The sequence below is a fragment of the Argentina anserina genome, chromosome 6 (genome assembly GCF_933775445.1).
Source record: "Argentina anserina chromosome 6, drPotAnse1.1, whole genome shotgun sequence".
NCBI classification, from domain to species: Eukaryota; Viridiplantae; Streptophyta; class Magnoliopsida; order Rosales; family Rosaceae; genus Argentina; species Argentina anserina.
This window is the reverse complement of record NC_065877.1, coordinates 9,020,219-9,037,423: the sequence shown is the minus strand read 5'-3', so window position 1 is coordinate 9,037,423 and position 17,205 is coordinate 9,020,219. Positions and strand designations below refer to the sequence as shown.

General features: G+C 37.5%; 1 protein-coding gene across 1 annotated transcript; it reads right to left on the bottom strand.

The window, feature by feature from the left end:
- Positions 1–7,609: 7,609 nt before the first annotated feature.
- Positions 7,610–10,825, bottom strand: LOC126798359 (phenylalanine ammonia-lyase 1). The gene is made up of 2 exons (XM_050525307.1): positions 10,284–10,825; positions 7,610–9,517 (listed from the first exon to the last, which is right to left on the bottom strand). The coding sequence occupies exons 1-2, from the start codon at positions 10,733–10,735 to the stop codon at positions 7,771–7,773; spliced, it is 2,199 nt and encodes a 732-aa protein (XP_050381264.1). The 5' UTR covers positions 10,736–10,825; the 3' UTR covers positions 7,610–7,770.
- Between the last annotated feature and the right edge of the window lie 6,380 nt (positions 10,826–17,205).

Below are 17,205 nucleotides of genomic sequence, written 5' to 3'. Positions count from 1 at the left end.
TTCCTTCATATAATCGATTCATAATGTGATAGTTTTATTATAAACCTAATATTAACGTTATAATACATTAGGACACTTCGGCGATCGACAACTCCAATTCGAAATATGGTCGATCGACACCAGTAGATGTGATCGGTATATATATTTAGGGAACCCGTAAAAATTTCGTTCATTTTGGACATGGTTTGACCGTTCATACCAACGGTCAACTAAAAAATAGGCGTTTTGACATATTGAAACCCAATTGACCGGGACTTTGCCAAATAGATTTTTTAAGTACAACCGCGCACAATAGGTAACAAAAATTAGGTTATTTCAGATATGCAAACGGCTTTTGGCATTCGTATATTTGTAATAGGTCATCCCTTAGGGCATATTAGTGGTTTTTTCGATTTATCAAAAATTCTGACGGTCAAACGAGATCCGAGTTTGATGAAATTTTTATAGGGTCACAAAATATATACACCAATCACATCGGCTGGTATCGATCGATCCCGAGAAATTTCCTTTATATAGTCGCTTCATAATGCGATAGTTTTATTATAAACATAATATAAAGGTTATGATACATTAGTTGACACTTAGGCGATCACTAACTCTAGTTCCAAATATGGTCGATCGACACCAGCAGATGTGATCGGTATCTATATTTAGGAACTCTGTAAAAGTTCGTCCGTTTTGGAAATGGTTTCACCGTTCGAACCTACGGTCAACAAAAAAAGAGGCGGTTTGACATATTGAAACCTCATTGACCAGGGCTTTGCTAAATAGGTTTCCTCTGTGTGACCATGCACGATAGGTAAAAAAAATTAGGTGATTTCAGATATGCCAACGGGTTTTGGCGTTCGCATCTTTGTAATGGGTCCTCTCTTAGGACATATTAGTGGTGTTTTCGGTTTACCGAAAATTCTGACGGTTAAACGAGTTCTGAATTGGATGAAATTTTTACAGGGTCACTAAATATATATACTGATCACATCGGCTGGTGTCGATCGATCCTGAGAAGTTTCCTTCATATAATCATTTCATAATGCGATAATTTTATTATAAACCTAATATAAAGGTTATGATATATTAGTGGACACTTCGGCGATTGATAACTCTAGTTCGAAATATGGTCGATCGACCAGCAGATGTGATCATTATATATATTTAGAGACCGTAAAAATTTCGTCCATTTTGGATATTGTTTGACCGTCCGTACCTACGGTCAATAACAAAATGGCGTTTTGACGTATTAAAATCCTCATTGACCGGGGATTTGCCAAATGGGTTTCCTTGGTGCGACCTCATACAATCGGTGATAAACATTAGGTGATTTCATATATGCAAACGGATTTTGGTGTTCACATTTTGGTAATGGGTCTTCCCTTATGACATATTAGTGTTGTTTTCGGTTTACCAGAAATTTCGACGGTCAAATGAGGTTCGAATTGGATGAAATTTTTACAGAGTCACTAAATATATATACCGATGATATCGACTGGTGTCGATTGATCCCGAGAAGTTTCTTTCATATAGTTGCTTCATAATGCGATAGTTTTATTCTACACCTAATAAAATATGTATGCATAATATTTTCTTATTTGGCGGGTTTTTACGGATCGGGCCTTGCGGGCCGGGCTGGGTTTTACACCTCTAATCTAAATCCGGCCCTCTACCCACGGAAGCAGGCTTTTTTTGGCGGGCTTTCTCGCGAGCTGGGTAAAAGCATATTGGGCTTGCGGGCTTCTGCGGGCTTCTCGGATCCGCGGGCTAAATGATGAGGCCTAATCTCGCCATAAATCCTTAGATCATACATGCTATACATAACCAAACTGAGATCTGAAGGAAGAAGATTGGATAACAACTCAAAATAAGAATTTGCAATAAAAATCAGATTCTCGGGTAGAATGACATTCACGCACTTAGACGGCCATAACTTCTTCGTCATAATATGTATTAGTGAACTGTAAAATATTTTGAAAAATAAACACCCGTGACCATTGACATAAAGCTCACAACCTAATTCGACCGGAGCTATTCACAAAGCTTTGTTGAAGTTGACTGACTTGCAAATTTCCGGACAAAAATGTCATACTTTGTTAAAACGGTCATAACTCACTTAATTCGATAAATATAATCAAATGGGTGGTGTTCCTGGAAAGTAGACACATAGACCTTTCTAACGGTACTAAATTCACCATTTTTCATAGAGTAAGTTGTTTTGTAAGTCCCGTTGAAGTTGATAACTGAACATATTCTGATTTATTACATTCAATGTATTTTTCACAAAATAATGAGAGAATGGACGAATAAATAACTGATTTTTGTCCAAGACGGAATCATATCTATCATCTACGCTATCAATATCAACAGTGACACCAATGCATACACTAGTGTGTATGAGCTGCTGGCGGCATTGGTGTGGGGAGGAATGTATTGATTCTCTAAGTGTAGAACTAAACTCATGTTAATGGAACAATTCAAGTCTAATGACGATGCATAGGCACATAGTTAATCACATCATAATAAAAACAAACAACACTTACATATATGAATCTATAGCTCATTGAATCTCTTCATTATCTTTACTTAGACAGAATAGATAATTCAAAATTAACTTTCATATGAAAACTTATGAGTATGAATTCTTGTAATCGATTATACTCCATCACTATCTGACTACATAAGCTCTCAGTGGTCTGGAAGCTCTTAATTGAGCAATTAAGGTCTCTCGGGCACTTTCATGTTTGTATCAAAATCCTTTTACAGATATGCTATGACCACTATCATATGTTGTTGATCAGTTTCTATGGACACTACTATTGATCAAGTAGGGGAAATCAATTATGTCCATAACGAGATAATATAACTCATCATAGTCAATACTAGGATAATGAGACAATTTTTTACATTATTGGTCTTGCAAATATCGCATGACATCATCATTCTCATTACACTTACGGATAAAGACTAACATAACAAGTCTAATTCAACTTGTATTGATTCTTTCCACTCCGGTTAAGCTGCTTGTCGTTGACACTTAACAACATAATAAGAGCATAAGAAAATACATCATCAATCATAGGAGATCAATCCATTAACAAATGCGCGCACTTATACAATTAATTGAGAGATTTATTTTTATTCTGACATCAACAAAAAAAGTCTGTAGCGTTTCACAAAAACTTAATTGATAAACATGTTCAGAGAATATCTCTTGATGATGGGCATAATATTTGTGTTTTTGCACCTCGCTTCTTTCTACTTTTTATTCCACAAAATTTGATGGTCTCCCCCTTTTCTAGGTATGAGTCAAGATTGAAGCTATGACCCTTATTAGTCCATCTTGGCGTTTTCCACCCTTATTTTGTGGTGCAATACCACGGGCGGTGACAACACCACATCGTACAATGGTGTCATCGCCGACTTCATTCACATTGTCAGGGATGGTGCCAATAGTGTTAGGACCAGGTTATATGAAATTCTCTCATATTTTGAGAGTTCCAACTTTACCGGCACATCACAGTATTATGTGTAATCTCGTCACTTTCACAATATCGGTAAAGTCATTGAGCATCGAATCTTTGAATTTCTGGAGGTCGATAATGCGTTGCACTTCTTACTCACTTAGAGCAATGCGGGATCTTAATGAGACATAATGACACACCACGTCAATTCCTGGCGTTAAAACCAGAATGAGAGCATTCCATATCTCCCTATAACGACGAGAAATATGTCTCATCAAAGTGACCGGAAAAGAGATCAACGGTTGTAGATTGGAAATATCAGACCAATGTCGGTGATTCATAACCAATAAAAATACTTAATCGTCTCAAGTAGACCCATTGAGATACTAAAATTGAGACACATAAACAACACCAAATAGGCTTTAATGGGAAGAATGTTGGGACCGTATCTAGGAACCATCTGGTACGCATTAAACGCACGGTTAACTAAGGGTCTGAAATGAATAAGTGTTGCTACATGAAACATCCCTATTTATCCCTACATGAAACATCCCTACATAACCAAGTCCGAGCCTCTGCTAGACCGTTTTGGTGAATGAACATGAGGAACAAGATGTTCAACGACAATCCCAGTAGACATGCAATAATCATCAAAGGCCTTGGAGGTGAATTCTTCAACGTTATCCAATCTAATAGATTTGATAGGATGGTAAGGGTGATGAGCCCTAAGTTTGATGATCATAATTCATGACTAATAACTTAACAAATGCAACATTCTTTGTGTATGGCAAAGCGACGTGTGACCAATTCGTCGATGCTTCAACCTATACCATAAAATATCGAAAAATGTCCGCATTCGAGTGGACTTTCTAATAAAATCAATACCCACGGGCTACCCATGAGCTTGAGCCTTATGAGTTTTTCCGGGCCGGGCCTATTATAATTATGTGTAATGTATATTTATTAAGAAGAAAAAATAGGATATGGTAATTATTGAACTAAATATAGTACACAAATAAGAAATATAACTAAATAATTTAACTAATTAACATATACAACAAATAAATACATATAAAATTATTAATTTAAAAAATGAATGGGTTTTAGGCCGGACAAAGTTTTGGCCTTATGAGCTCCAACGGACCGAGTTGAAGCTTTGAACCCTCGGCCTTTACCCATTCTTATGCCCATAAGGCCGAGCTTTAACCGGACCGGGCCTTGGCCCATCGAGCTCCAGGACGTCCACGGGCTTTTCGGCCCGCATGCCAAATGATGACCCTTAACTAAAATGACCGAGTAAAAGTTCATCAGTCAAAACAATCCTAAATTTATTTCGTCTGGATGTCCTGAACTCCAAATGAAATGCATGCTCTCTATTTAGGCACATTTACTATGTACATTGAATATTGTTTGAATTTTTGGATTCAACTTACAATCTAGCAAGTCATTTAACGTGCATGTAACATGTATTTCGTGTACATTCAACTTATTTTTTGTAATTTTGACAAAAATTATAAGAGATGGTGCCTTTATATAAGAAAAATTAAAAAAAATTATAAATGTTTTAAAGATGAGAAATTTTGAATACATACCCTAACGACGTACAAAGATACATACCACTTCAACGACGTACTCACAACCTAGTAACCTACCTTGGTCCACAAGTATCCATCAACGTAGATAGAGCCAATTAATTACTATACATTTTCTTTGCCCGTGGTCCAAATCTACAGAAACCGAACGCATGTGGCTACGAACCTACCGAATTTTCACTAATGAGTATGGTTGCCGACTTGCAATGTGCATGGCCATACAGATAAATTTTATCGAATTTTCCGGGACTGAATTCTGGTTTCAATCTTAACATTTGTAACAAGTGCAATGTGATAATTAAGGTACATTCTGTTACCTGTGCGGTCCAAAAGTATGAATATGACGTAGAGTAACGGGCAATGACATGAAGGTTAATTAATTAGTAAGAGCTAGAAGAGCCTTTACGTTAGGTAAATGATCAAGAACTACTTCTAACAAAACGAACTCCTTAACGAAGTGAAGGAGATTATGAATAGACATCCAAACTTTAGGGTGATTCATGCTCGGCGCGAATCTAATGATAAAGTTGTTGACATCCTTGCTAAACATGCTCTAGCTTCTGGTGAGAGTCATAATTGGTTTGAGATTACTCCCGTCATGATAAGAGATGTCATCTTAAACGATTGTAATCGCTAACTTTCTGTTAGAAATTTTAAGTTTAAAAAAACTTGGTCTTTTGCAATGCTTCTCTTGTTTAGTTTTCATTTTGGACTTAAATGTTATTATTAACCTAACATGTAATTTTGTCTATCTCCAAAAATCGATTTTTGGATGGTTTGATTTCTTAGCTAGTTAGCTTCCAGCAACTCTATCTGAAATTCGTTTGGTCATTGGGTTTCTGAAATACCTGTCGATCGATCCTTCAACATATATGGAATAGCGGCAATTGCTTTCTTCACTTTGCCTTTGGTTGCAAAATTTTAATCGATCACCACCATTTCCAAACCCAACAATGCATGTGGAAATTAATCAATTAATTCTGGACTGCTGTCTACTTCACATTGCAGGAAGGCATGTGAACATTAAGGGCTATGTCTGGTTTGTACATGATATATATGAATCAGTTTTATCAGTTCCACACACTTGTCTGTCTTCCTGCAACCAAGAACAAGACTCGTCCTTAAATTAAAACCAAGAATTTGGTTGCAAGTGCGGCATTGATATTTCAGTACTATTTTCAGGTATAATTTGGAGACTTGAGCAGAGGCTGATCAATCGATACCGAGTTTCATGATGCACGTACTTGTAAGTACGTGGTAGCAGACCCTTTTGTACGTGGTAACAAACCCTGTAGAATGATGTATAGCAATCAGGGCAAGAGTTACACCGGCCCTCAAGCCTCCAAAATGTTAGGACTGGCCCTGGTGTGGACATGCATTGATCACAACATTTGAGTCTGGCTTTAAACTCTAATGAGCCACTAAAGGTGCAGCCTTGAGTGCCTTCCCTGCTGCAGCTGCTAAGGAGGAGGCAAAGGAAGAGCCAGCTGAGAAGTCCGATGAGGATATGAGACTCGGCTTATTTAATTAGGACCACTTAGAAGCCGCTTAAAGTCTATTCCGCCTAGGTTCTCCGATTTTTCATGTCTCCAACGTGAACTACCGCGGCCGCTTTTTAAAACACTGCTTGCTAATGAGTTGAAGATGTGGTGAATATATAGTAATATGACACTGCCACAGTGGAGGAGCTAAAATCTAATATAATTATGGATTTTGACTCCACCGTTGGAGATGCTCGAAAATACTTGCGTATCGCACATTTGTGATAGGAAAACTTATGGATAGGTTGTGACTTCCAATAATATACTCATGACTTCCAATAATATAATTTGATGCTTGATAGGTCGGTTCCTTTTAATTTGTACGAATACATTACTAGTAGGAAATTGGTTCTCACTTCTCAGGATGTATTTGAAGATGACAAGACCTGAGCAGTTGAACAGTATCAAGTGCACTGCAAAGTTCCACTACATTTTTGGTCTGAACGTCCACTACATTGTCACTGTGGCACAACCAGGCATATATATTATTGTCCATATATTTCTTTCAAATCCTACCAAATTGTGTTTGAGAATTCGGCAGCCTAAATTTCTAGCTTTTCCCTTTGTTTGAGGTCTCAACTCTCAAGTTGGCATGCTCAGAGGAAAGGGCATTATTCATTTTACTAGTGGAAGTCGATTCAAATGGTCCCTCTCAATCATGGTCTTAAATATGTTTGCAGATTACCCATGTGTAAATATGGTGCAGACTCTGATATGGGATTTTCCTCTTTATGATTGCTCTTTCGGTCACTGTAGTTTGTTTCCCATTGGAAGCTTTTCACCTTGTATTTGTAGCCAGGTTTTAGAACTAGTGCTTGTTCTTTTGGATTGAACCAATCCATTACCTTTCTAGCACTGTATCAATAGCCTATTGATATCAAGAAGATCGATGATCTCTGTCAGAACTCTGAAGAATGAAGATAATGGATGCCCTTTATGAGGGTCAGAGATCTGTGAAATGAAACAGAAGCCTTGGTCTGTTTGGACTTTGGACACTACAGTAGTTACTAATTCACAAAGAAGGGGCAAGTGTGAAAGAACTATTCAAATAAATAGATGGTTTTACATTTTATTAGGTATTATAGTCACACGATTAAAGCTAGCAATCCTCATCAAACTCAAGACTATGGAGACAGAAGAAGTGGTATAGAATGGCTCACGTCATTAGAATCGGGCAGCGAAAGGCTAACAGATCGGAAGAGGTTCACCATTCCAACCGCTGAGGCAATCAAGAATTGGATCAATGATCTTCCCCTGGCATATAGCTGTGAACACCTTGTCACACTCCTCCCCCGGTGATCTGACCTTTTCGCCAGTCAGGAACTCTCCCCCCAACTCTTCCCTCACAAATTTGTACAAAGGATAAGACCTGCATTGCATGATTCTATTTGGAATCGCAGCCTTCCCGCTCTCGTATGCAGCCCTAGCGCTCTCAACCTCTTTAGGCAAAATGGTCTTCAGCTCTTCCTCAAATGCCGAAATCTTTTGGAATATTGAAGTGTTTGCATTCTTCTCATTCTCACCATTTGTCAAGGCGTGTTCAACAAGCACTTGCCTTAGCCTTTGCATCAAGGGATATGTAGCGCTGCAAGGATCGTCAATGTAGGCGAAAAGGTACTCCCTTTCGACAACCATAAGCAAATCTTTCTCGCAGAATCTCGAAGGGTGGAGCTCTCCGTTAACCCCGGTAGTTAAAAGCCTCTTGGCTAATTGACTCACAGTGTTCTTAACCGTGCTCTTCAAGTTCTCCTCCAAATGCCTCAAGTCAATGGCTTGGCAAAGTGCAACCATAAAAGTGGAAGACATGAGCTTCAGTATGTCAATAGCTTCTGCGGTTTTTCGTGACGAAATGAGCCCCAAAGAGTTTACATCCTGGTTGTGCTGCTCAGCACTCTGGACATGGTTGGTCACTGGATTTGCGAGGAACTGAAGCTCGGAACAATAAGATGCCATGGCAATCTCAGCACCCTTAAAGCCGTAATCCAAACTCGGGTTCCTTCCACCGGACAAATTGGATGGCAAGCCATTGTTGTAAAAGTCATTGACGAGTTCTGAAAATTGAGCAAACATGAGCTTCCCAATGGATGCAATAGCCAAACGGGTGTTATCCATGGACACTCCAATTGGGGTTCCCTGGAAGTTGCCACCATGCAGTGCCTTGTTCCTTGAAACATCAATCAAAGGGTTGTCATTAACAGAATTAATCTCCCTCTCGATAGATTTAGTCGAAAACCGGATCACTTCAATTTGTGGACCAAGCCACTGTGGTGAGGTTCGGAGAGCGTAGCGATCTTGTTTAGGCTTCTGTAGAGGATCCTGCTCATGTAGCTTCTTAGCAGCTTTAACGTAATCACTGCCATCCAAAATGTATTCCATAATTGCAGCAGCCTCAATTTGACCAGGGTGGTGCTTTAACTTGTGAGTCAAGTGATCGGTAAACTCAGGCTTCCCCTGCATTACTTCAGCGAAGACAGCAGACAAGATTTCGGCAAGCAAGGCCAAAATGTTGGCCTCAAAAAGAACCGTGGAGGCCAAGCCAGAGCCAACAGCAGTACCATTAACAAGAGCAAGTCCTTCTTTAGGCTGCAACTCGAAAAACCCTGAGCTGATACCGACTTGTTCGAAAGCCTGAGCGGCATTGAGCGTCTCGCCTTTCGGCCCGACCGCCTTGGAGTTGGGGCGGCCGGTTAGTAGTCCGGCGATGTAGGACAGCGGCACAAGGTCTCCAGAGGCGGTGATGGTGCCGCGGAGAGGCAAGCAGGGAGTGATGTTGTGGTTGAGAAACTTGGTGATGGCTTCTAAGATTTCGAATCTTATGCCGGAGTAGCCCTGCAGGAGAGTGTTGATTCTAACGAGCATGGCAGCCCTTGTTGCAGGGTGAGGCAGAGTGTGAGACTCTGTTCCACTGCCAAATACCCCAGCGTTCAAGAATCTGGACCAAGAGACAAAAATGTTTAATTAGTTCACAGCAAAGTGCATCAAGAAAAGAATATATCAAAAACCAAATGCATTAATGAATAGGATTCCACCTAAATTGATAACAATTAATATTTGTGAAATCCAAATGGACCAGTGTAATTAACTAGAAACTCAGATCTGATATGAAAATCAATTAATTAGGTGGGATTTGGTTATCCCAGGTGATCAGAGTAATATACTTGGCAGTTTCTTGAACCTTCAACTACTACTACTCAAGACATATGTGTGTTACCAAGTCATTTGACATCCTTAGCGATCCAACTTGGTTTTTCTATCACAAAGAAATATCTAGTTAAGTTGGTGACAAAAACCCCAGAATCAAGCTTTCTTTTCGTAAAGCTATTCCTATGCAAGTCTGGACTTGATCAACTCACTAATGGGTTATTATCTATCATTAGGTTATTTCAATCAAATAATTTTCCTTTCTCAAAACAAAAACGAAGAATTTTCAACAGTTGATTGAGTCAATAATGCAAATTAAGTTACATTTACAGTTTGATTGTTACATTTTTTTAATGACCTGTAAGTTACATTTGCTATACCATGATTTTTTTAATTCTCTTTTGATATAAATAAATACATGATGTTGACGTTTTATATAGTTTTAGAAACTAAATAATGGTGTGACGACGTAACATGTTCAAAAAGAGTTAGACAAGAGGAAACAATCCTTTTCAAAAAGGGTAACTCCCCTGAAAAATATGCAAACGGTAACTTACCTAATTAGCTCTTTCTGAAGAGCAGCGCCCTGTTTGGTTCGCCTGTGGGAGGTGGCACCGAAGCCGGTGGTGACACCGTAGCTGTCTGTTCCTTTGTTCATGGAGTCCATCACCCAGTCACTACTGGCCTTCACGCCAGCCCTGGCAGACTCAGCCAGCTCAACCTTGACACCAGAGTCATGGTTGGCTATGGCAGCCACCTGAGAAATAGTCAGGGTTTCTCCACCGAGCTTCACAACCGGCTTCCTGTACTCGGCCACCATTCGCTTAACTTCATCGAGGTGGCTGCCTGTCATGGCCTCCGCGGCCGCTCCCCAGTTAAGCGGGTCGACCGAAACAGCGTACTGCTCGGCTTTGAGGGACTCTGTTTTGACGCAGAGAGCGTCCATGGAGCCGTTTTGGTACCCATTCTGGTGGTGTCCATTGACTCCATTCTGGGTCACGGTCTCCATTTCTGTAAGAGTATATCCCAGAAGTGAATGCAGAAACGGGATTTAAGGAGAGAGAGAGAGAGAGAGAGAGAGGAGAGAAAAAGGCTTAATTAGGAGTAATGGGGTGTTCTTCTGAGGAAATGGAGGGAGGAGAGGTGGGTGCTTAAATAGATGTATGGAGGGAGGTGGTAACGGAGACGTTATGACGGGGAAGGAAAGAGTGGAGTGGTATTTGGTAGGTGAGCATAAGGGGTGGCAGAGAGCAACACGAGGGTTGGTTGAAAATTAAATGTGGCCGTGAGATCGTCAACTGATCCAGCGGTGGGTTGAGTTGCTACGTGGCTGTCCGAGGTGGATGTCTAGACCTGTAGACCCCCTTAACTTGACCTTCTTTGGTTGCTTTGTTGCTTGGTCCAAGAGTAAGAAACGACACGGGGAAGTGGTCAATTTCATTCGCATGGGCTAGTAGCTGATCTTGAGATTTATGTTCAATTATTATTGGATGTAAATCTAAGAGTGAGGTGAATCTTTTTAAAATTGAGTTATTTTAATATCAACCCTTGGATTTACATATAATAATGGTTAAGTATGAATTAAGTAGCTGACCGTGTGAACAAGACTGGGAAAGTGGTTGGTGGGGATTGGTGAGAGAACTTAGAGAAACAATTTCCTTTTTTCTTTTCCTTGAATATTCTACGATATTTCGATGTATATAGCACCCAAAGACTAAAATATCGGGGAAATTAGAAATATCGACTTTCTGAAAAATAGATATTTCGAAAGAAATATCGGAAATATCGATTTTTGTAAAAGTTTCTATCAAACTAATTAAAATATTTTGAAATTATTAGAAAACACTTATATATAATTATGTACAAATATAACACAAAACCCATTCCAATGGGGATGGTCGGGATGATTTGATACATCTTGGGAGTGCAAGGTTCGATTCACTCCACCAGCGCCAATATTTTATCTCAATTTTCAACATTTGAGATGAGTTTAAGGCAATTTATTGGCAAAATATCGAGAATATTGTGAGAATTTCGACGAAATTTCCTAAATATCGTGTGATATTTACTTGGTATGTGAGGAAAGTTCAATTTTCAACATTTGAGATGAGTTTAAGGCAATTTATTGGAAAAATATCGAGAATATTGTGAGAATTTCGACGAAATTTCCTAAATATCGTGTGATATTTACTTGGTATGTGAGGAAAGTTTTCATAGTTCAGATATCGCGATAATATCCCCAATATTTTAGTCCTTGATAGCACCTTTATTTACATATTGGACAATAAATTGTTGGATTTGTAGTAAATAGAGTGATGTTTGGCTGGTCAATTCTTGGTCGGGCAGTCATTGTTTTACTATATAAAGACCACATGTCCAAATATCGACTTGCATCATCACCAAAAATAGAGTGATTGTTTGAGTAATTTTAGTTATGTTAGTTGTAGTTATTTTACATACGATATTTTATAAGTTTATGAGCAAATGATTGTGGATGAGATAAATTGATAAAGTATTTGTGATATACAAAATTATTGTTGTAACTTTATTCTCAATATCGTAAAATCAATTTAATTATTTTTGTACGTTCAAATAGTTGTAAACTAGGATATCAGGGTATATATATCAAGATTAGTGGCGGATCCTTTAAGGGGCGGGAGGGGGCCATGGTCCCTGCGGCAAGTCAAAATCTCCATTTTAATTGTAGTATAATTACACCTAATTATGGTATATTTGTTAATAAATATAATATAATTGCACTTAATTAAGGTATAGTTACTAAAATTATGATATAATTGTATGTAATTATGGTATAACTTGCTTCTAAATATGATATGATTTTGTAAAATTAGTATTTAATTCAAAATTTCATACTAAATTGGCCCCTCCGAGATTTTCGGCCCCTGCATAATTTGGTTTCAAGATCCGCCACTGATCAAGATAGCCAAGACGAACGTACCACTTCATCGTATTAATTCAATTCTACACTGACTGAAATAGTTTTAGAGAATAGTGAGACCTACACAAGCAGATATGAATATTGATAATAAGACTGAGAGATCATATCTCCTCCAATAAAACCACAAAGAATTATATCCGAATGTCATTAGTCAGGCTCCACAGTTCCACTGCTCAACCGGCTCCGTTTTCACATTGGTTTGGGTCGTGATTCAGGAAAAAGGTTACCTCTTTTATTCTGCAAAAGAAAGGAAGAGAATTATTACGTGTGCCCGTCACACCACGTGACATTATTATATGGTGTACACAGCTAATTATATTACGATATGATATAATTAATCTCTACACGGTGAAAATAACAAAAGTTTATTTACATATAAGAATCAAGTAAAAACAATCACAATAAAAAATAAATCAATAACATTAAGGGGTACGTCACGTGGGATTTGTGGCGGGTATATATGATAATTTCTTGAAAAGGAATTAATCCATAATGTGTGACTAGGGTTAGCTAAAATTCAATCTGTTAACTATGTAAGTGTTAACTGAAGATGAAAAATTGGATTAGAAATTAATTTTGTTCACATGCCTCAATTTTCATGTTTCTTCGGTTTTAGATCTTGACAATGGTGCAATGGGGAACATGTAGGAAGTCTATACATGCAACATCTAAGTCATACGTACCCCTAGTCTGGGAATTTGCTATTTGCTAATGTGCAACTCATATCTTACGAAATGGTGATGTGATTAATTTGTGTTGGTGCCTTAGTGGTTTGTTTGCATATGCCGGGAGGGGGTCTAGCTATTACATGTTCCTCGATCTACATATAAAGAATCACTATGATTCCTTACGGGAACATTATGAATGATTGCATGGCCGGGTCTCCCAGAACCACATATCACCGATAAAACTACAACTAGGAAAAGGCGCGCAACACTATTAGTTTTATAGTAAACATGATCGAATTGTAATTGATTGAAATACAAATAATAGAATAACTAAAGCAATCATATACAACTCGGCTTATCTCCAGGAAATTATTACAATTTCCGGTAGCTCCAATATACTCCAGGAGTATATAATAGAGTATAAAAATAAAAATAGAAAATAAATTATAAATCGGCTGTCTTAGTTCCACTGAAGACGAATGGTCCAAATTTCCAATTAATTGTTTACACATGCATAGAAGTTTGTCAACTAATTATACTGAAGACAAGATTCTATAAATTAAATTTGTCTACTAAAAAAACTGGTTTGTCTGTTCACTTGCAATTTGCAAATTTCGTATGTGGAACATGGCGATTTGAACTGGATCCGTACGTGGCAAAATATGTCTAAAAGGAAAAATGAAACTCTCCGGGAAAAAAAATGAACGACTTCAAATTTGACTCCAACATCAAAGATTTTCAGAGATAGATAAGTTATCTCTTGAGTGGACTGGCAAGTAACACAGGGAAATTGAGGTTACCCACAGAACTGGACCAATCCCTTCAAACTTGCCGGTTGGTGGCTGGAAAATATGAAATACGCGTACGCATGCATGCATGATGCATCAACAACTATTAGGTATCTAGGTTGTTAGTTCTTACATAAAAATACTAAATGGCAATAGTTGTTAATAATTTCATATTTAACATTTGAAGTCAGTCGAGTTTCAACGCTGGCTAGTACTTAATTAATTATTCATGCTGATACTTACAATCAAACTAGCAATATTCTTCTAATCTCTTCTAATACTCTTTAAAGTTGGCTCAAATAATTAATTAAACAATTTCATAATCTTAATTACGAGAAAGAAAGTACTATATGGAAGCTAGGTTGTCTAGTCATCTAGGTATATCAAATGGATGATCAATAAACGAATTTAGTTATTTGCATGTATTGGATGTTTTGGAGAGATGATCGTTTTATGGTTATTTAGTAGGAACAGTTTGAATTGTAAAATCACGATTAGAACTTAGAACTTGTAGAATGTGGATGGAATTTTCAGCTGATAGAATTCCTTCAAATCTTCGAACTCTATAATTCACATGCATCTCATGACTTACAGTATTATGTAGTGCCATGCTAATTAGTTAGTTAATTTGAATGTAATTATAATCATCACATGTAAAACTATAAAAGTACAACCGGATATGTCCATCTGCAACCGTGAGAATCAAACTTCTCCGATTCCAGTCGAGTTTGAAAGTGCTATAGAGTATAGACATATAGTCTTGCTTGACTCACACGTTATATATAAGAAAGAAAATCGTTGAAGCAAAATCCAGTTTCCTCTTACGAAATTTGGTCAAGTCCTACTCCTTAGTGAGTTAGTGGGATGGTTGTTGCCACATAGATTCATATTACATTTTCCAGTCAACTCAAGACTAAGCTGAGAAACGTCATGACTCGGGGATAAGTGTTCAAACCATGTGTGGACAGACGCCAAAATAATGTTTTGTATGGTAGAATTGAATTGTCAGTCTTGATTGTGTGCAAGTCTTTAACTTTTTCTTTAAAAAAAAAGTCTTTAACTTTGCAATATGTAGACTTTTGGGAATATGTTGTTGGTGATCACATTAGACCAGTCTAATTAATCATGCATGCATGGAAGCACCAGTATTCCTAATTTAGGATAACATTTTTCTTTCCGGTTACTTATTTAAACAGCTTTATATCAAAGAATAAGAAGCAGAAGCTTTTCCATTTGCTTAAGTGAGGCCAAGAGAAATACCTAACCCCGTACCGACTACTACTACTACTACTAGCTAATATACAAAGGCGGTTTGTTAGATTATGCCTGCCCAAAAGCATATAATTAACTAATCTATTCATTTCTAGCCAAAGAAACTAATACATATGAACTCATTTGTGGTCACCCTAGAGTACGTACGTTTGGACTCGGATTTGTATTACATAATGAACTATGCAAATAAATATATGTTTACTTGAAAGAAGGACACTGAGATTGACAATTCAGAGAAAGTTGCAACACTAGCATCTCTATATTATCTTGATAAAAAAAAGTATCTCTATATTAGTCTTAATAATAAGTACCTTAAGAATGGGGTGTCAATGGAGAGGGAGAGGTTATAATAAGTTCTTGTAGCTTGTTCACGTAACATCAAGTCACGTCATGAACCTAATGAAAACCTGTAACGAAATCATGTGTATATGAAGAGAACAAATAAATATATGCATTATGCCTAGCTCCCTATTTCATTGAGCAAATATACATTCCACCCAATGGAAAGAAAATAAATACTGACGAATAAATCCAACAAAAATCAACGAAATCATGATTCATGGATATATGAATCTTTACCATTACTTGGAGTAAATTTGTACTTTTTTTTTTCTTGCATCTCTTTGTTTTTGCACAATTGTTGAAGATGTAATTGGAATTAGAGAAGAAGGGTTTTGATTGCTAATTAGGCTGCTATTTGCCACCAACCCTATCCTTTTAGTCGTTTTATTGCTTTAATATCTAGTAAGCCAGTGTGCTTACGTTTGGTGAACAAAGTTAGAGGCTGCGAATTGACATGTCCACGTCATTTTGATATATTAGGGTTTTTGACTCAATTTTTCTGTACAGTGAGGTTTGTGTGCAATGTTGCATGTTTTACCAATGAAATTTTATAGTTGACAGTTGATTTTATTTCTCTAACTTCATTCACTTGTAATGGCGACAATCGTATTATTTCAAAGTGCATATGATGCAAGTGATGCATGCAACAGTGCAAGATATAATTTTTCATAGGATGTTCTCAACTTATGTTTTTTCTTTTTCTTGCCAAATTTGTCGGATGTCGAGACTTGAGAGACTCTCTTCACATATTGAGAGGTGGGATTTTACTCACGGTGGCATAGCTATATGATTCTCTGATTCTGCTAGTGTTCTTTTTTTTTCATTTTACTCTAAAGTCTATACTCTTGAGGATTAATTGGTTTGTTTTTCATATAATTTGCTAGCGCATTTTTTACCTGGTCGTCGTCTTATTGTTGTGTCGTAGTACGTTATAGTGTTGATCTCGAGGATAAATTGTTTATCATTGATGTTGTTCTTGCTGTCATTATGCTTGTAAGCCATCTTCAATTACACATGATTAGAAACATTTGGCCATTTGAGAAACAACTTAAACAAGGTGCAAGAGAGTGAGGCTGTCTTGATGTTGACACTTGACAGTGATCAAGAATGTTTCGTGAATCTTGAGAATTTATGTATGGAGGGAGTGAGCATATTCTTTTATTTTCTTCTACGTACACCTTCATTTTGTACTCGAACTTATAATACCAATTTCATCTGGACTCTCGAGTCATGGATCAAGGTACGGTTATGTTTTTAATCATTCTTTTCAGGATTTTTTCTTCCCAGTCTTCATAATCAATGATTATAAACAAATTCATAAGAGAATGACAAAATCAGTAACACTTCGATATCGGAATTTATTTCAGAGCCAAACATATAGAGGAGAAACTTCCCCAATAGCTAGAACAGTTAAGGTAGCGGAGGGACGGAGGCAAGGCGAGCTGTTATC